This window comes from Cottoperca gobio, chromosome 23, assembly GCF_900634415.1.
Source record: "Cottoperca gobio chromosome 23, fCotGob3.1, whole genome shotgun sequence".
Taxonomy (NCBI): Eukaryota; Metazoa; Chordata; class Actinopteri; order Perciformes; family Bovichtidae; genus Cottoperca; species Cottoperca gobio.
The window spans coordinates 6,396,535-6,417,191 of NC_041377.1; the positions used below are offsets into that span (position 1 = coordinate 6,396,535).

General features: G+C 41.2%; 1 protein-coding gene across 1 annotated transcript; it reads right to left on the reverse strand.

The window, feature by feature from the left end:
- Positions 1 to 6,612: 6,612 nt before the first annotated feature.
- On the reverse strand, positions 6,613 to 20,111 carry LOC115028663 (uncharacterized). Its single transcript, XM_029462557.1, has 24 exons — positions 19,762 to 20,111; positions 18,181 to 18,383; positions 17,364 to 17,468; positions 16,989 to 17,084; positions 16,748 to 16,858; positions 15,625 to 15,748; positions 15,007 to 15,451; positions 14,730 to 14,797; positions 14,403 to 14,649; positions 14,050 to 14,228; positions 13,530 to 13,752; positions 13,292 to 13,440; positions 12,862 to 12,953; positions 12,278 to 12,435; positions 12,004 to 12,149; positions 11,078 to 11,330; positions 10,872 to 10,987; positions 10,551 to 10,782; positions 10,272 to 10,411; positions 9,905 to 10,154; positions 9,506 to 9,624; positions 8,621 to 8,873; positions 8,370 to 8,476; positions 6,613 to 7,441 (listed from the first exon to the last, which is right to left on the reverse strand). Exons 1-24 carry the CDS (start codon positions 19,793 to 19,795, stop codon positions 7,434 to 7,436), a joined length of 3,858 nt encoding a protein of 1,285 aa, XP_029318417.1. The 5' UTR covers positions 19,796 to 20,111; the 3' UTR covers positions 6,613 to 7,433.
- Between the last annotated feature and the right edge of the window lie 546 nt (positions 20,112 to 20,657).

Sequence of the window (20,657 nt, forward strand, 5' to 3'; positions counted from 1 at the left end):
GGCAAAGCCGAGGGAGAACACGGCCCTCCCTTTCCAGGATATAGAGGCCTTTGATTGGACAGCTGACATTAGAAATTAGAAACCCATTGGCTAGCGCGGATGTAGCTCTACAAAAGAGCCACGTCTGATTGGATAGAATGTGTGCCTGTCGTTTTGACGCGGTTCAGCTGTTAAATAAATATAATAAGTAAGATGTACAGTAAGTGTAATACTGTAATGTATATTGAGTCTGTTTGTATTTATTTCATCTTGTAATTATATGAATGTATAGAGTAATTCTTAGAAAAGTGTTTTATTATCTTTTCTTTGTGAATTGTCTTTTATTTATTGGATGTTATGTGTTGTGTATGTATGCTTTTATTAATAGGTAAATACATGCTAGAAGGACAATTTACATCATTTCCATATTTTTTACTCAAATATAAAAGTTGTGTCACTTTTGTGTCATGTTTTTATTTTCCTGTCATGCCAACAAAACATATTTAAATTTTTATTTGGTGTGAAATATGTTCAAGTGCATAGAATAAATGGTGCTCACTTTCCAGCCTCTACAGGTTATACTATATATGCAATACTACATATGTTTCCCTGTATGTATAGTAACTAATAGTTTACCTTTTGTGATTTTATCTGTTGTGGAGAAGGGGATGCATTTTCTCATTAACGCCTGAACGTAAATTATTCCTGATTAATTTCATACTCTTACATCTACTGTTACTGTAATTAGTCTAAAATAGTTGCTTACATAAGAAACAATATTACTATTCAAGAATAAAGTAAAAGTAACAAGCAGTAAAATGTCCTGTAATAAGTCATCACTCTTAGAATCCCTTTAGATGGACGGACGGATGGACTGACGGGTGGATGGATGGACGGACTGACGGATGGATGGATGGACGGACTGACGGATGGACGGATGGACAGACTGACGGATGGATGGCTGGATGGATGGGAGGCATATCATATAAAACCCAGGTTGAAGAAGCAGTTGACAGCCAACAGATTATTGGGTCAGGTATATAATCTGGATTAAGATACAACCAGAAATAGAAACAAACAAATTTATCATGAAACATCTCTACTAATGGCCACACAGGCACACATGTGTATGTTAAATATGTTTATTTATACTCTAAATGTATTAGTGTTTCATTAAGGTATGTTATTTTTGAGTATCAAGTTCATCTAAATTGAATGTAACTGACAAATTGTTAGGAAAGACAAAGTAACGGAAATGGAGAGAAGATGAGAAGAAGAGCAAACGGTAAATTAGTATTCTGGATAGAGCTAATCGGGGGACGGGAACTCAATAGACACTTATGCATGATTCAACTGTCTTCAAATAAACAACACACACGGAGAGAAGGGGAATCGAGTGACATTGTTTTCCTTTAGTTCTACCAGTGACAACAAACAAACCCGTCTATTCAGTCTAAGGAAGAGGGAGAAGGAGACGGGACGCTGTCGCTTAGCCAACAAGCTTTCACGCACAAACTGCTTTTTGTTGCTCTCGTCTTTAAACATATCTGCTTGTTATCCTCAGGAAATATTTGTTATTTTCTTTCCTTTCTTTCTGTGTTTCTGTCCTCTCTTCATTTACCAGAGGGACACAGTTGATTTTCATGTATGATAACAACATTTTTTTATTGTTTTTCTCTCTTCTGTCCCTCTCTTGTCTAAGTGTATTTCTCCTCTCCTCTCCTCTCCTCTCCTCTCCTCTCCTCTCCTCTCCTCTCCTCCCCTCTCCTCCTCTCCTCTCCTCTCCTCTCCTCTCCTCCCCTCTCCTCTCCTCCCCTCCCCTCCTCTCCTCTCCTCTCCTCTCCTCTCCTCTCCTCTCCTCTCCTCCCCTCCTCTCCTCTCCTCTCCTCTCCTCTCCTCTTCTCCTAACTGACACAAAATAAAGTGAAGTTTGAGATAACAAAGTCAAGATTTAAAAGATAAAAAAGGTCAGAAATGCTGCTGAAACTGAAGAAGCTGAAAAGGGAATGTTTAGCATTTTTACTTGTCTGTATCAATATGATCTCTAAGTCTCTAATTCATATTTCTATCCACATACAATAAAATCTTAGTTGTGTTGCATATTTGCCTAAGAGTGTTGCTTAGTGATATTGTGTATGTGCAAACAGAATGGTATAACGAGTACTATTTGAACCTAATGTTTTCATTGAATCACTTCAAACCAGAAAAGACCTTGTGGCCTCCTGAGATTCTCTGCGTCACTTCCTTTTCTCAGTACTGCTTCTGTTTTCTCTGTACTGTATCTGATCCTGACCTTTGACCTCTCTGTCCTCATTGCCTCATTTACCCCCCTCTTCCTCCCTCTTTAGTTCCCTTTTTTTCTTACTCTATCTTTTTTATTTTCCTCCCTTTCTCCTCCTTTTACCCTTCCTCTCTTTTCTCTTTCTGTCTCTCTCTTTCTGGAATGTGCCGCTCAGAAGCAGCTGAGTGGAGGAATGTTGCTGTAACAAGCCCGTGCACAACCCCAAGGGAGGGAGGATCCCTACACACACACACACACACACACACACACACACACACACACACACACACACACACACACTACATTTCTTGTTAATGACGTTTGTTCTTTGACTTTTTCTCCCTCATGTACTGTCTTTCACACGTTTACTTGGGCAGAGCATTAAGCTACAGGTTTGAGGAGATAGCAGGAGGAGTAGATCTGGACACAAACTTACAGAACGAGAGAGAGAGAGAGAGAGAGAGAGAGAGAGAGAGAGAGAGAGAGAGAGAGAGAGAGAGAGAGAGAGAGAGAGAGAGAGAGAGAGAGAGAGAGAGAACGTGAGCCTGCCTGTTGCAATAATGAAGTAGGGTGAAAATGTCTGCCCTCGGGGAGAAATGAGTCAGTTGCATGTTACACAACCCTGCCATGCTCCCCTCTGTTTTAGGCTTCAGAATGAATTTAGAGAGAAAAAACAGAATAAAAGAGAGGGGAACCATAACCAATGATGCGTCCATACATGTGACAATAACATCCTATCATGCTCTGTGACATGTGACTTGTCCCAGGATAACAACCCCTGTCCACAGGGCACAAAGGGTCACACAATGGTTTGATGAGTATGAACAATAGTATGAAAACTACATGATATGGTCTTTGAAGTCAACAGATATCAACCTACAGCAGCTCTGATTGATTTTGGAGATTTGTGTTAACCATCTATTGAGGGAATATCTTTTGGAAGAACTAGCGTTCATCCCTCCAGTATACAGCTCCAGAAACTTGGAGAACTCATGTTGTGTTTGTGTTGGTTTTTCCTTTAATGTGTCTCCTATCTGTGTTTGGAGCTGCCAGACCAAGAAGGAAAGGGAAAGAGGCCCAGAAAGTGTAGGTGTGATGTTTCTTATACCGAATTCAGCATTACTGAAAGCAGTGGTGGAAGAAGTATTGAGATGCTTTACGTAAAAGGAATGTAGTGATGTAGAAGTAAAATTGAAATACTAAAGCACAAATACCTCAAAATTGTATTTAAGGACGGCACTTCTATAATCAGGTGAAGACCCTGAGTCTTGTCTGAGTATTATATATTTTACATATCTACTCGGAGCACTGTGGTATTGTAGGCGGCTAATGCAATGAAATACCATACCTAATTATTTTCTCCCAAATCTTTTTTCAGTAATTTTATATCAACAAAAAGAGTTGGATGGACTAATCGAACTGTATCACACAAAATGTTTGAATCTCTGTGTGGACTGTAGAAAACAGCGTGTGAGGCTGAGAGTGTGCAAAGTGGGCCGAGTGGTGAGGTGGGTGATGTGGCACTGCTTGTCCTTTTTGGGTACGTGTGTGTGTGTGTGTGTGTGTGCGTGGGTGTGTGTGTGTGTGTGTGTGTGTGTGATCTTGAGTGCAGCAACACCCTCAGTAACCCTTCCCTCAACAGATTCCAGCCAGCCTGTCTCTGTCTTCACCAATGTCACACACACACACACACACACACACACACACACACACACACACACACACACACACACACACACACACACACACACACACACACACACACACACACACACACACACACACTGGCAGGCAGCCAGACATTGGCGGTTGGACGCTCTGTCAGATTTAGACACGTAATTACTGTCCTAGCTTTTGAGAGCTGCATGTGTGTTTTTATCTCTGTGTCTATTTAAGTACACTGTGTGTGTGTGTTTTACATGGAGGGTGTTTATGTCAGTGAGACTGGTACAGATCTTCCCTGCTTGCATATTATATATTACATATTATTTTAAATGGACAACAAGACCTGATATACAGTCCAAAAAGACAGTAGACAACTTCCAAGACTACACAGGGACATTTGAGAAATTGAAGATTGAATCCCTTTAGAGTGCTTCTGAGTGCCTTTTTCTAGAATGACAAACATCATCGCTTAGAAATGCTGTTTTCAGGTAATTCCAGTCACTGTTAAGTAATTTATTATCCACTGGTGCCACCATGTGGGCAACATTTGCAAGTGAATCTTCTTTCTGAAAACAAGAGTGGTGATTTAACCTCTCGTAATAATGGGATGAAGTTATTGTATTAAATCTTTAGTTAATCTTGCGTTTTTCCATTGGGACTGAGCGGAATGTACTAATGGAACTTTCAGACTGAAACAATGAGCGACAAGAAGCAAATGTAAGATATGCGGGGACTAATCTACAAGGTCTTAATCAGTCAATATTACAGTAACACGGGTTAACCTCCCTGAACCTTCTCACCAAGCGATTTTTTTGCAAGTTGTCCCTCCCCCTGACGTCCCCCTTGGTTTTCTCTCTTCTTTTTCCTCCTCTATAACATGTGAGCCTGCCGGTAATGGCAAACTGGTTTCAACCCACCTTCCTCCATTACCATTTAGAGCTGTTTCCCAGCAGGTCAAGAAGTCTTGCAAACACTCCTCAGCCTCCAGCCTCAGTTTGGACTCGCAGCATCCTCAGAAGGACACACGTGGCTTTGACAAACTGCTCATGTTACCTGTAGGTGAGATCTGTTTAGAAGAGCTGCTTGGTCACATGTCAATCTGAAACACTTAACTTTACACATTTTGCCAGAGGGACACAAACCCAGCCTGTACCCTGTGTCATGCTCTTTAGATAGATAACTGAAACCACATGGCTTTTGCACTAAACTACATTTGAAGATCAGAATTCAGAATTATTTTATGAAGAAACTAGAATAAATTAGCCACATTGTCAATTTATATATATATGCATATGTATTTCATACGTAGTACCGTTTCAGTCAAACCTTTAAAGTTCTACTGACTTTTGTTTTCTTGAATTTGTGAAGTTGTCAAACAAGACTGCAGCAACAAGGAGAGCAGGCAGCTGAAGCAGGACAGACTGTACATCTGCCCCCGACTGAAAAAGAGACGAGTCGAGCTCCAGCAGCATCAATTCTCACATCAATTGTGTTGCTGATAAATCACTTTAAACTTTCTATATATATATATATATATATTGTATTTCACCAGAAATGTCAAGAGGAAGATCCAAACTAAATAGTGATGCACTGGTTAATCAGCAGAACATTGGTTTCTGCCGATATTTGCGTTTTGCACTGCAATTTGCTATCAGCAAATATGATGACATTTGCCGATGGCAGTGGATTATGTTTATATGTTGTGTGGCATCAATTTTGCGCTAGCTAAACGTTTGGTTGGCTATTTGCGGTTGTACTCGGACAACAGTAACTGGCATATGCTGCTACTGCAGCTGCTGATTCGGATAAGAAGCCACTAGCTGGGCAGACTGTGGCATGACATGAGGGGGCGGTGTGCTTTGTTTACAAAAAATGTTGTATGGGAGTATTACACTCAGGGAGAGATCAGACAGATTGCCCTATTTTTATAATTCCAATGTTACATTTACATTTAATTAGAAATGAAAACAAAATAGGTATTTGTTGGGCTGCAACAGTACTTATGAGTTAATAGCAGACTAACAGAGCTTTTGAAGCGGTTACTTTTCAAAAGGAATTCTTCTTTTGTCATTTGAGAGATGGTTATAGTAAATTTGGATGGTCGAATTTGGGCTCATTCATAAATAATGTAATGAAGGGTTCGTGTTAGAGACAGGCCCCCTCCCCCAGTATAGGAAGAGTCTTGATTATCTTTTTGTCATGATGAAGTGCATTCACTTAAAGCACTGTGAAGCACAGGCGATCCTGTTGTGGCACTACTCACCCTCCTTACAGGGAGGAGTCTTCATTTCTCTTTTCTCACAACCAAACATGTGTCCGGGGTCTCTGTTGTTGTTGTTTCCCTCCTGGAGCAGCAGGAGAAGGAACATTGTGACGACATGGCTGTCCAGACAAATAAAGGCCAAATGGCATCCTGTGGATTGCAACAGTGACAGTGATAATATATGCTGTAAGTATTCATTTTGTAGAAACACAACTCATTAGTCTATACTGATCATATGTTTTGTATGAACAATCTTAAATGTGCCAAGAGGGTGTAGTAAATGGGTGTAGAAGAGTAAAACATATACTGGTTTAAGGGTTCTTTCCCCAACCTTAAACACTTGTGGATTAACATTTCACACAAATGAGAACAAATAAAACAACAATTAATTATTCAAATATTTCAAGTTTTTTTTAATGGGTTTGACAAAACCTCGACATTTCTGTGGAAAAAATGTGCTTCAATAAAATTCAAAGTTTAACATATTTAAAGTTAATTGTAAACCTTTGGAATACATACGTAAATGATAATTTAAATACATAAAATTCTGGACAAGATCAACTCATACCGTGAAAAAAAAATAAAGAATAAGGATTAGCTTTATGAATTCAACTTTTAATGCACAGATTAAAAAAATTGTAAACAAGTGCAAAAACAGAAGATTTAATATGCGAGACCTGAATTAAGACCAAAAAAGCAAATGTACGTAGTAGTTACAGTAATAGAGGCGTTGCGTGTATTTAATTTTGCGTGTGCTTTGATTTGCTCTCTTTTTGTTCAAGTACAAAATAATTATATAATAATACTAGCAAAAACAAAAAGATTTCTGGAGGATCACAGCATATTGTGACTCGCACCAGGTCAAGATCAGAGATTCATTGTTGTCCCTCGAGCCCTGAGCTTCATGGTTTTTAGTGTCATGGCTCTATTGTAAATAATACAAAGACACTCTGCTGGAGGGACAGAAAGACACGTACACACACACACACACACACACACACACACACACAGACACACACACACAGACACACACACACACACACACACACAGTCTGTGTATGAAGAATGTAAAAGTATTAGATGTTCAGAGGCAAACGTCATCTGTAAACGGCACACCACAGCCGGTAACAGTTTCTGATTAAATGGACTGTATTTATACGGCACTTTTCTTCTTCAGTGTCCTCGTTTGTTCCCTTCTGGATGTTCCTCAGTCAACCTGCAGCTGCTGTGTCCTCATGATTTGCCTCAGGTCTCTGGATCAGACAAAGTACATTTTAGATATTAAATGGTGAATATGACTTAAATGCTACTGTATATGGTTAACTGTTTGTCCAGCACTTTCAAAATGGATGAGTTAGTTTGACAATCAAGCTAGTGTTCTTTGGATTAAAAAAAAAAATCACTATATGAATTACAGTAAATACTATTTGTATGGATAAGAAATATAAGATATAACAAGTAAATTAGTGAGCATTAAAGTTTGTTGATCCAAAGTGATAATGGAGGCAACATTTGGGTAATCTTTCATTTGCATGGATTGCTGAACGGGCCTACCGGGCATAGGCCCAGGGGCCCATGGTGTTATGTGCGCCCCTGGCTTTCACCTACAAAATGTCACACAAGACACACGTACCAACCATGAAGAGGCTCAAAATGACTAAAAAGAAACATAAAAATGACTACAGAGAGACACAATAAGACTCGAAAGAGACCAAGACAACAACCAAGAGATGAAAAACAGCTGCAAAGAGAGACACAACTACTATGAATGGGGATAAAACAACCACAGAGGGACTTAAACGGACTACAAAGAGACACAAAACAACTACAGAAAGGGACCAAACAACCACAGACAAAAAAAAAAACTACAAAAAGACCAACACAAATTACAAAGTGGCACAAAACAACTACTAAGAGACACCAAACATAAAGTGCTCCTATGTAAGAAAGGTAGTGAGGCCTTTTGCTTTGTCTCATAATCCGTCCGTCCATGTACAAGACGTTTTATAGCTGACTACATAGAAAAGGAGATAATTGATGAATTCCTGTTACAAACCATGACAGACTAACAATGGAGTCGTTCTGCCATCGCTCACTGGTTACCACAAGCATTATCCAGTTGACAAAGCCACAGCATGACGCTAACATGATGGACAACAGCGAGGCACGGTGACTTCTTACCCGCGCCATCAGCTGTGTCGTCGGCCAGGGGGTCAGCGTTTGTTACATACTTGCTTCCAAATATCTGCACCAACTGGTCAAAGAACTTGCATTCCTGTTTCTCTCCCCTGGAAACAGAATTTAAGAGTTTGTTATGAAGAGACACAAACCGCAGTGGATCAAATGTTGTGAGGTTTGAAACATAAAACCGTATTAAGAATGTAAGTGTAATGATCTAACCACGTCCCCCTGCAATGAACAACGGTACTTACTTTCTGCCCTCTAGGAAGTGTCGGAAATTTGCCCTCAGCCTCTTTATTCTGGTCTGACACTGTTCAGGAGTGCGCATGTAGCCCTGGCTGGCCATGACCTCAGCGATCTGGATGAAGATGTGTTTGTTCTTGGTGCAGCCCTTTAAGTTCTCCTGGACCTCCTCGCTCCCCCATATGTCCAGCAGGGCCTCGGTCTCCCCGTCGCTCCAGGGCAGCTTAGAGCTTTCAGCCACCCACTGGGTACCTGAGGAAACTAACAGAGGGGAAGTCTCAGAATACATTTAACAAATATATCATCTGTACAATGCATAATTACAATACTGAGAAAAGCTACACAGTCACACTTATAAATCTACTTTATTGGTAGAACAAAAATGTGTATTATAATACATAGGAGTAGAGAGAAATGCTCATTTGCTCACTTGTATTTAATGTATTTCATGTATTTATGTTTGAGGAACACAGGAAGCGTACTGTCAAAAAATGGCTTTCTGATAAATGTTTTTCTGGAATATAAAAATCAGACAATTAAAAAGATAATTAAGAAGGTTTATCCTCTAAAACAAAAGGTATGGTTATGGGAGAAGGCTTCTACTATCAAAAGTATTTGTTTCTGGGTTTTTATGTTGTAGTTTTTTAATATAGGGTCAATTTCTTAACTTCTCCTGCGATATGGATATGAAACTCTATCTTTTGTCCTATATTCTGTTATGATTAAACTTTTCATAATAAAAACTAAATAAATGAGGCTTTCACTACCGCTGTCACTAATGTTGCTAAGACTGCGGTCATAACAGGAACATATCAGAGTTAGTTTGTTCCAGTATTTTTGGCACTCAATGGTTTCACTTCATGTTTTGAAAGATGTCAAGTTTCGTAAAGCACCTTGGTTTTGAGTGCAGTCATCTGGCTCTTCTGCGACTGACGTGTCTGCGACTGAGTCGTCCACTTTCAGCTCCCTCCTGAAGATTTCATCCATCTCACTGAAGAATTTATATTCCTCCCTGAATTTAGAACGGGAAAAGGTTTTTACAAATCCCAAACAACTCAGAGAGCAAATTTCAACAACAAAATTGGTCTTCAAGGCCTTGAATCCTAAGATTTTCACAGTAAAGGCCTTCACACACCAGGGGCGTGGCGTATAAACAGTTACGAAGTGTATATGGCTTGAAAGGAGTAACAAAGCTTGCTGTAGAATATTATCTAGAGTTTGTTTGAAATGTAACCAAATGACCTCTTGACAGCAATACCAATAATATACACTATGAATGTGTCATCACTGACTTTTCATGGAGGAAGCCATATTTAAGGCGCTTAATGCGGGTGTAGCACTGCTCTGAGGTCCTTATGAATCCTCCGTCACCCATCTTCTCAGAGACGTAATCGAACACGTGGCGGTTCTTCAGGCAGCCCCTCAGGGTGAGCTGGACGTTGTCTTCGCCCCAGATCTCCAGCAGGGTGCGAGTCTCCTGGTCCGACCAGGGCGTCTTTCTGCTCTGGTCGGACATGAGGTGGCTGGCTGAGGGCTGCTCGTCTAAGTGGAGGAACAACAGATTTATTATTGGGCTTTAATCCTGTCTGCATAATAACACTGTGTAACATTGTCCAAGTGTGTGATGACACAAATGCATTGGATTATATTTGAACCGACCCATGTCAGGATCCTTGTCCATAAGGGGTTGCAAGGCGGTGTCAGCAGCGGCACTGTCCACATCAGCACACATAGAGTCATCACCGAGCACCGGGGCCAGGAGGTGGAAGTATCGAAACACAGTGGGCCGTCCTCCATTTCTGAAAAAGTCAATCAAACGTTGGCTGTGAAACAGTGTGCTGAATGGTGGTCAAGTCTCAACTGGCATTTGTCCGATGACGAATGAAGCTCAATATATTTAACTAATAGTTGAATGTCTTACTCAGCCATTTTAATTACCTCCAGCTGTTGCAGTAACGCCTGTAACTCTTCTTCAACCTTTTGATCCGGGAGTGGCACTGCTCCGCCGTCCTCAAGTATCCCACGGTCGTCATTTTCTCCGATATGTCAGCGAATATGTGGCCGTTGCGGACGCAGGTTTTCAGGCTGTGCTGCACGTCGTCTGCAGCCCACACCTCAACGAGAGCCACCGTCTCCTGCTCCGTCCATGCTGTGTTCACTCCATCCGCGCCTGTGTCAGGTGGATGCAGCAGTTAGACAGACTGACTGCAGGTTGTGTGAACACAGTCCTGCTGTGTGAATGAATGAAAGAGACCATACCTGGATCCTGGTCTGCTTGTTCATCTTTTTCATCATATTCATCAATAGAAACCGCCTCCTGTCCGAGGATTAGTTCCAGCTGGTGGTAGAATCTGTATTCTACTCTTTTTCCACATCTAAAAGCCGTGACAAGACGTACATATTAACCTTTAGTCATACTGGATTATATTTGCAAACAGATAAAGTGACAGAAGGATCGATCTTACTTCTTCCTGTCGTAGCACTGTCGGAAGTTGTTCCTCAATGACTTGACTTTCCAGCGGCACTGCTCCGAGGTCTTCGAGAAGCCGAGGTCGCCCATTCTCTCCGAAATGTCGGCGTAAACGTGTCCGTTGTGCACGAAACCCCTCAGCGCCCTCTGAACGTCTTCATCGCCCCAGATCTTGATAAGCGCCAGGGTCTCGTCATCGGACCACAAGCTAGGTGGGGGTTTCTCTGTTGACATGCTGATGTCTCCATCTTACAGCAGAAACACAGCAGTTTGTCACCATGAATGCATACAAGTCACTGGACTTTCAGCCAAGACATTTGCTTTGTCTTTGTGAGGCATAAGAATATACTGTAGTGGTTGCTATGATAATTCTCCTTTCTCTTAATTATCAAATGTCTCAAACATCAACTCAACAAGTACAGTTTGTGAGTTACTATGAGTTATATAATACATTAAAGCATAAGTACAGTTGCATTTATAACTCAGCATGTGTTCCATTAATAATTAAAAATTCTCAATATCAAATGCACATGAGTCCATAATTATGGCTTTTACAGTAAATGAGTTATTATGAGTTATATGTTGTATTGAAGCTTTTTAAGCCTAAATCTCCTCCATTGTGTTTATCCCTCTAAGCATCCAACGAGTAGCTCGCTTGCACATTCTGAGACACTAGAACGACTTCGTAAGAGCAACAATGCAACACTAAGATCAAGCCAATCAACATGTTAGGATACAGCAACGAATCACACACATGTTCTGCAGTAAATGCTTTGCTAGCTTTTACTTGTTTCTTACACAACATTTTAAACAGTACTAACCCTAACCCTAACCCTAACCCTAACCCTAAAACTGTATGAGCGTACCCACAATCAGCAAAGAGTGTAATCTTGAGTAACGCTGCCCCTTTGTTTTATATACCTGTTTCGGTCACTGATTCACCATTGGACTCTTCTGATATTTCGATGGAGTCCGTTACCACAGTGGAGGATGTGGACGGCTGCTTGTCCAGGATTTGTTCCAGAAGATCATAAAATTTAAAGTCGACTCTGTCAGTCCCAGATGAGCTGCAGACAGTAGAAGCAGTTGTATTAACACACACACGTCTAGCTAACAGTACAGTATATATATATATATATATATATATATATATATATATATATATATAATGAATATTCACGTGCAGATTCTTTACCTAACCCTTTCCTGACACTGCCGATAGTTAGCTTTCAGCCGTTTGATCCTGGTGTGGCACTGCCCCGCGCTGCGGGAGTAGCCGTTAGCAGCGAGTTTCTCAGATATTTCGGTGAAAATGTGACCGTTGTGTGGGTAGCGTCTCATGCTCTGCTGGACCTAAATGTAGGGGACATTTTTAATGAACGTGGCAATAAAAAACAAATATGTTTAAAGTGGCAATAGACAACTTTTAAACTCTCCGCTGTAGCAAAGACAACTGGAACGCTTTCCCTTCTTCCTCAGGGCCTACTACTGGCAACAAATTTAGCCACTTATTCAAACGCAACATATTTTTAAATATATTATATTGTAATTCATTCCCATGCATGCTGCTCAGAGTAATCACAGTGCACAGCTCTTCTGCCAACAGCACAGGGTCTCTCCTCTTGCGGATGGATACAGTTCTCTTCAGTTCATTTAAAAAGATAAACATTCGTGCAGCGTAATCAAAGCTTATTGCAGATTGCTGCCCACATCTATGATTTTCTTTTTCCAACAATTCAAGTAATGAAGGAGTCGATGAATTATAATATTGTCCTCTACCTGTGGGTCTCCCCAGATCTCCAGAAGAATGATGGTCTCTTTGTCCGACCAGGGGACTTTCCTCCTGTCTTCCTGAACGTCCACAGCAGACTCTGAAGAGACACAAACAGAACACACAACACCTTTTTAAATAACTTTCATTGAGTGGATTCCACCATCATCTATTCCTCGGCCACTTGACTGCTACTACTGCTGATATCACATTAGGATATTTTGTTTCGCATTAGCTGCTCTCTAGTTTTGTTCCGAATATGCCATTAAAGTTGAATTGTATTGAATCATATAAAAGTTATTATTATAATGACAAGTGCCCTTCTAGTTCCAGTCAGGGTATAAAGATTAGGTCGGGTGAGGAAAACTCCTCAGCTTGTTGTCTGCGCTCCCTTCCCACACCTCCAGCTGAAGAGAGGTGGAGAACATTATTGTTTACCGAGATCTTGCTGGGAGAAGGAGGGAATGTCGCCGTCTTCAGGCTCCCCTGGTATTTCTTCCGGCTGCGGCACTGAAGGGAAGTCCTTCACTAAAATTCTTCCCAGTTCATTGTAAAACTTGCACTCCACTTGCTCCTGTCCCTTCATGCTGCGTCGAGGGATAAGAAGAGAGCAGATGTATACTGTAAATCAACAAACATCACACATCTCTTTCAATCTGTCTGTGAGTATACATACTTGTTTTGGTAGCATTGCCTGAAATTTGATTTCAGCCTTTTCAGCCTTCTTTGGCACTGCTCTGGTGTTCGGGAGAAGCCCTGGGCGGCCATCTTGTTGGATATGATGGAGAAAAGGTGTCCAGTTCTGTGCATTCCTCTCAGCTCCTGCTGCATCTTGTCTTCACCCCACATGTTGATGAGGGCCAACGTCTCAAAGTCTGTCCACGGAACGCTTTTAGTTCCTTCAATAAAAATATGAATCACATTGTTTTTGGCAGGTATAATAATTTGACTGGAATTTGTCGTTTGGATATAAACGTATATAACAATTCAAATGCGTTTATTGAAGTACTTTGGGAAGCATATATGGATCTATAGACAAAATAACAGAAACATATACAAAGCTTTGAGTTGACTGAGATTGGACTGTTGGTTGAATAAAACTAGCTATCATGAAAACATGACCTTGGCTTGTGGGGAATTATAATTTAAGTATTTCTTGAAATGTTTTTGATGTTGCCCTAAACTGAAAACTGTACCGATTTCCAGTTGGTTCGTATGGCCGAGAAACTGCAACTCCTCATCGCCGTCTTGGGACTCATCTTCATCCATGACCTCTTCGACATCGTAGGTGACCTCAGGAACATCTGAGGGATTTGAAGAGCCGAGAACCCGCTTCAGCTGCTCGTAGTATTTATACTCCAGCTTGGAGTTCCCTCTGGTGTCAGAAAAGGGAAGAAAGGCAACGTGCATTTTTACTTTATTACTTGCTTCACAAATGACAGCCAAGGTCAAAGACATGTAGGGAAGAAAATACAGTTATCTGACAAAATGCAATGGTTGGGCAGAAAGACGAGCAGAGAGGAAGGACAACAGTTCATTTAATACCCACTTGTTGTTCTTGCGGAAGCTTTTCTTCAGCCGTTTGATCCTGGTCTGGCACTGTTCCACCGTTCTGGAGTAGCCTCTCTCTGCTATCTTCTGAGCGATCTGCGTGAATATGTGACGGTTTTTCGAGCAGCCCTTTAAAGCTCGCTGCACAGAGTCCTTCCCCCAGATGTCGAGCAGATTGAGTGTCTCCTCGTCCGACCAGGGAACTTTTGTGTCCGCCACAACTGGGAAACAATCTTCCTGAGAGTCTAAGATGAAACGAGAAGAGTTACTCAAAGGCTGAAGTTTATACACTGTATCCACTAATCCATACATAAACTGTACAAACCTGTATATTTTCCCCATATTGAGATTAGAGGAGATTCACCCGAATTCTCATCATCCATTGACGAATCCCTGTAAAGGTGGAAGAACACAAAATGGATCAAACTGACAGATTGATTTACACACTGCTTTTCTAATCCAAAGTGATTCGATGATCTTAGTTAAACATGTTGGCATGCTTACATTGTGACTAAACACAAAGTACAGCTGAGGCTGATGGCAGTATCATTAGTGTTGCTGGTTTTGAGTTGTAATTCGTAATGTCTTTGTGTTAATCTTACAGGAAAGCCGTCTCCTCCACCAGCTGTTTTGTGGGAATGTCCACGCCTCCGCTCATTTTCCTCTTCCTGAGAACTCTTCTCAAGCTTTGGCTGTTGTCATTGGCTGCTGGATCTGTGGCCGCAGTCTCATTAGACAGAGTGAGGTCTATGGTTTCATCACATGGTCGTGCACTAACTGAGTTTTGCACCTTCCTCTCCTGAGAAAGGCTTCCAGCTCTAACCTGTCTTGTGTCCTTCAGGGATTGTCTCACTGTCTCAGAGCTCCTCCTGCTCGCCCTCTCCAGGCTGCTTGTGTTGAAGAGAGAGCCGAGGCGTCCTTTGTGCTCTGGAGGGTTTGAGTCTTTGAGAGCATGTGAGCAAGAGGTGGTGTTTGAGACAGGTTTGGTCCCGGGAGGCAGAGACAGGGAGGAGAGGATGCAGTCATCCATCGGTAATAAGCTAGGATCTACAATTAGGAGAGAATATGGTTAACCAGACATGATCAAACATAAACATAACTGAGAAGAAAAGCAGTCCAATTTAGTCAAATGTAAAGACAACAATGACTGGTTGTTCTCAGTGCATCTTCACCATCTCTGTATTGGAAATATTGTACCTTTACAATAGTACCAAAAGTACCTTTCTCTTCAAAATGTCCGAGGTTTCTGTGGTGTTCAAGTACAGCCTTCATGTCCTCTGGCGGGAAAAAGGATTGTAAACAGTCTTCTAGGAATGACGGAGCGTCTCCGAGCAAAGCTGCCAACTGAGAAGAGAGATCAAGTTGCTAGCTTTAGTAATCCTGCATTCATTCATCCTCATCCTGCCAAACGACTCACAGTGAGTTCCAAGGGTACTGACATCTCGAGCGTGATGGCCTCACGAGCATTTGTTTTTATTTTATAGTATGAAACTAATCTGACTTTGTTATATTGCTCCTCCGCCGCTGCATCGTGCAGAAAGGCGAGAGAGGGAAGCAGTCCACTGAGACACTGTGTTGCACCTGAGCCCAGTTAACACTCCTCTATATCTGTCTCTGGGTCAGTGGTGCACACAGATGAGCCCCCACAGTCAGCTTGGGGAGGGGAAAAAAAGCGATTCAGTTTGGAATAATGCCAGAGCTATTTCTTGGAGATGCACTTCTCTGTGTTGCATTTATTCTGAAGGAGGAACAAAAGGCAGAGGCTAAACAAGTAGTGCAGACCTCCCACAGGGACCTCCACAGGTAGAACTTCAGATGGCAGGTAACTCAATATGGATAGAACCGTAGCCCAAATGTGACCTGTTACAGAAGTGTGAATGTCAGCAGCAGTGTGGCTATGAAAGGCCTTGATAATAGCACTAGAGAAAAGCTCATGGAGTCACTAAACACAGCATATTTCATGCCCATTCAGCCATTAGTTCGTCAGATATGTTGGTGACATTACTGAAGACAACTAAGAGCAGTTAAGACGTTTTAATTATCACAAGTTAGCCTGAGAAAAGTCTAACACAAAGGATTACAAGTTAAATTATTATTGTTTATTACATGGCTTTGATGAATATCTATTCTGGTTGGTTCCGGCTTTCTACAGACTGTTATTTCTTTATTGCAGAACGCTGCTACGGACGCAGTTCTGATCATAGGCTCTTCGCACTTCTCGTCGGGGCCCGGCATCACCCTGTCGGGATTCATCTCGTAATAGTGAACCGCTCGCTGTACGTTATCCTTTGCGTAATTGGCTGATAATGCGTGCCAAGCAAGAGTTCAAAAGAAACATGGCACCTGTGTGAAGTCTGGAACTGGCAGCAGCTCCTCTAGTCTCGATATGAACTCCCACACCAGCATCTCAAGTGCAGCATCATACTTTGAGCCAAAATAGTCAGGGAAGATTTCCTGCAAATGGGAAAGAGAGACAGATTAAGAGAGAGAGAGAGAGAGAGTATTTCCATTGCATAATAAAATATGAAAATATCCCGTCCAGCTAAAAGTAAGACAACACAATAAGGAGTGAGTGTTGTCTCACCTGGAAAAAATATTTTCTTTCAGAGGGATCCTCCAGTAATGAATGCACCAACTCCACAAAGTTCACCTCCGATTCTTCCACCTGGTTGATGGTTACCTATAAACACACGCACACACACACACACACACACACACACAGAACGGAAAACAGAAAGCACTTGATCACACATGTCACACTGGTTCACATTTTAGCTGACTTTTATAATTAAATTCAAATTGAAGAAAACAACGGTGCAGTCTTGATATTAAATGCAGGTTATTTAAATCAGGTTTGATCAATCAATCAATCAATCAATCAATCAATCAACCATAAGTGACCCATAAACTTCCACACCAGAAAGAAAACAGCTGTGTTTTACAGCGACAGTTTACTTACATGGTGATCCTTGGCGGTGCTGACAGGAGCTTTAATTCTGTCCAGATGGGGCTGAATGTTCTGTATGTCCACTGGGTGCTCACCTCGACACATCTCCAGAACCAGCTGAATGTATACACACACACACACACACACACACACACACACACACACACACACACACACACACACACACACACACACACACACACACACACACACACAGACACAATCAATAGTCGTAGTTCATAAACCTCCTGGTGTAACACTGGACTACAGCTACTGAAGAACTTTGCTTTATCTTTGCTCTCTTCTCCGTGTTGTACATAGTTAAAGGTATAGTTCCGATTGTTCAAAGAGGGGTTGTTCGAGGCATTTATCGGCATGCACCTAGTTTGGAGAAACAGTCAGGAGTTACAACACAGAAAAGCAATGTACTGGTGTGGACAGGCGTAGCAGCAACACGTATTTTAGCCACCTAAAAAAAAAGATTAATATCAGTGTAAGTGTATGCTACGTGTTTAACGTTATCTATGCTCTCTTCAACACAGGGCTGCTGGTCTACCGCTGCCTCGATCGGTTAGTTAGCTTTGAAAAGAGCATAGATAACAGCTTCAGTACTGTGTCGGGATGTCTGGTGGCAAGGTAAAGCGGTTAAAATAATCTAGATATGCTTGAACTCCTGTCTGTTTCTTCAAACTACTGTCATCAAAAGATCCAAACTCTCTTAGAGATTGTTTCCAAATTAGAAAATTGCCTCTTCAAGTTAGGTTTTGTTGACAAGTCAAATATCTAACATAAGTACATGAGTATGATTTAAACGGTGTTTATTACTGACCCTGGCCCTGAGGCCCAGGACGAGCTGAGCCCTCTGACTGTAGCTCATCAGCTCTGGGACCAGTTCTGTCACCATGGTAACAAACTCCTCCAGCATCCCATAGCGGTCCACATGTCCCTGCTGCACTACTTGCCACACTGCGGCTGATAAAAGCTGCAAGGGTGGGGCCAGGAGGCGTAGATAGTGGGCTGGAAGATCATTACCTGAAGTGGAGGACGAGAAGAAAAACACAGATGTTATCGACATTTCATGCAACATGACAATTAACACAATTTAGATTGAGCCTGTTATCATTCAGAGAGCATGAACAGGCAACAGCGAGTGTTTCATATTACCCACAGCCAGATAGAAAACAAGAGCAGGTGTAAACAACCCAAGACAGGTAACCCAATAAGCAGGTAACATGAAACACCTGCACAAGACTCCATTGGTTGTATTACACTTGTATGGTTCATATTCCTTATCAATATGATTGGGCAATATGACGATATAAATGCATCTAGGGTCTCTATTGGTTTTGCAACACAATTTATAGCATATTTATAGATAATTGGCAATATTGTATTATGTGTTAAAAGTGCTTTAATCAGTCACAGGAAGAAAAAAGAAACAGACATCACTTTGTTATTCTATATAATATGAATTTCTTAAACTGTTTAGACATAAAACTCCATCTGCTGAGGAAGATTGTGAGATAAGAAGCCACTAATGGAACAGCAATGTGATTATAATATCACAAAATAAAATGTAATGGAGGATTTGATCTAGATCGCCCACTCCCGCTTGTGAAAGGGAAATATTAAGAAGTGACAAACTAAAACAAATACAAAAGAATATGAATTTCGATGGTCCTCACATAAAGGGTGACGGCTACATAATGTAGCTTCTCTAACATGCAGTGATGTCTTTTTGTTATGCTGTGGCAAAAGGAAACACACTTTTCTGTCTGGGAAGACACTGGCTGATGTAGTTGTTCTATCCACTGAGCTGAATGTTGTTGTTTAGACAAGGACACATAATACAAAGCCTACTACAAGTGCAAAACAGCAGTGACAGCTTACTTACTACACCACATATAATTCATCAGCTCTTCAACAAGCAATCTGTGTCAACAACATCCACCTGACACTTTGCATGCAGGCAAAGAGAACACTATGCATAACTGAACTTGATTTATAGTGGCAAAGTAGCTGCTGAAATAATGACATGACAGCGGTGCTCTCAGGTGCACAGACAACAGCATCCATCAAACTCAAAACAAACGCACATCTTGTTTAAAGCTGTACAACCAAACCCGCGGATGTAATGTCTGATATAAGAAGCTATAAGAACTACAATAATGTTAAGATCAATACTGAAAAAGCAAACTATTCAAGCGGATCAATGAGTCCCTAGTGGAGTGGTTGAAATAAGCCAGCATTTGGACATGCTACAGTTCATTGTGGATCAAGTTAGCCTGTATAGAAACACTGCTGCGATATTATGCAGAACATAAGCAGTTAATTTAAGGTCAGAATAAACTCAGTGATAGTAAAGAGATCAGTAATCATAACAAAACGGGATTTTTTCCATTACACGCACCTCGAATGCTTTCAGATCCCCGTTTTATTTCCATTTAGCAGCTGACAGGGGAAAAAACGAGCAGATGTCCCCCTTCGGGTTGCAGCGAGCAGAAAAAATATTAGAAAGACGAATTAATATCTGCTAATTTCGGATTAATAAAGCATCCATCAGCGATCGCCGACTAACAAAAACGCAAGCGAAATTTCGAAGGAAGCATTGACTGGCTCTTGTTTTTTTTAAATCTCGCTTTGGGAGGACAGAACAAAGGTTTCTGGTCTCATCCGCCTCAGTCCAGATCACGGCAAGCCCTCTTTCCTGGTTGGCTGAGGAAGACCGGATCAACCAGGCGATTCAGATTGTACAGCACCAGGGGGCGCCAAAGGTATGGCCACTTTCATTAAATGTTTGTTTGTGTGATTAAGAAGTATTCAGATCTTTAACATGAGTAAAAGAAACAATACCTAGTTTCAAAATGCTCCATTACAAGATCCTGCATTCAACATTTAAGAATTACAATACTCGTTTTCTTTATTCTTATGTTGCTGTAATTTACTTTTATATTTGAGTTTACTTATTTTTTACTAAACGTATCTTACTTTTATTGTTATTCTATTAGAAACTGGTGTTTTTACGTGTTCAAAATCTGTAAAAGAGATGGACCAGGAATCTTTGGGTTATAATATCAAGTTATTTAGTAAAATCAAAAGTGCAGCAAAACATCAAATTATACCCATGAGGGCCGATCGGCTTCACTGTTCCACAGACCACCAGGGAAAAGCACGTAGCTGTCTCGCAGTTTCACAAAAAGGCCCCAAAGAGCATTTCACATACAGTATATACACACTAGCAAAATATGAGTATCCCTTCTTCTTATTGGTTGTTGTAGGCCACCATCCAATGGTGGCCTTTGTTGG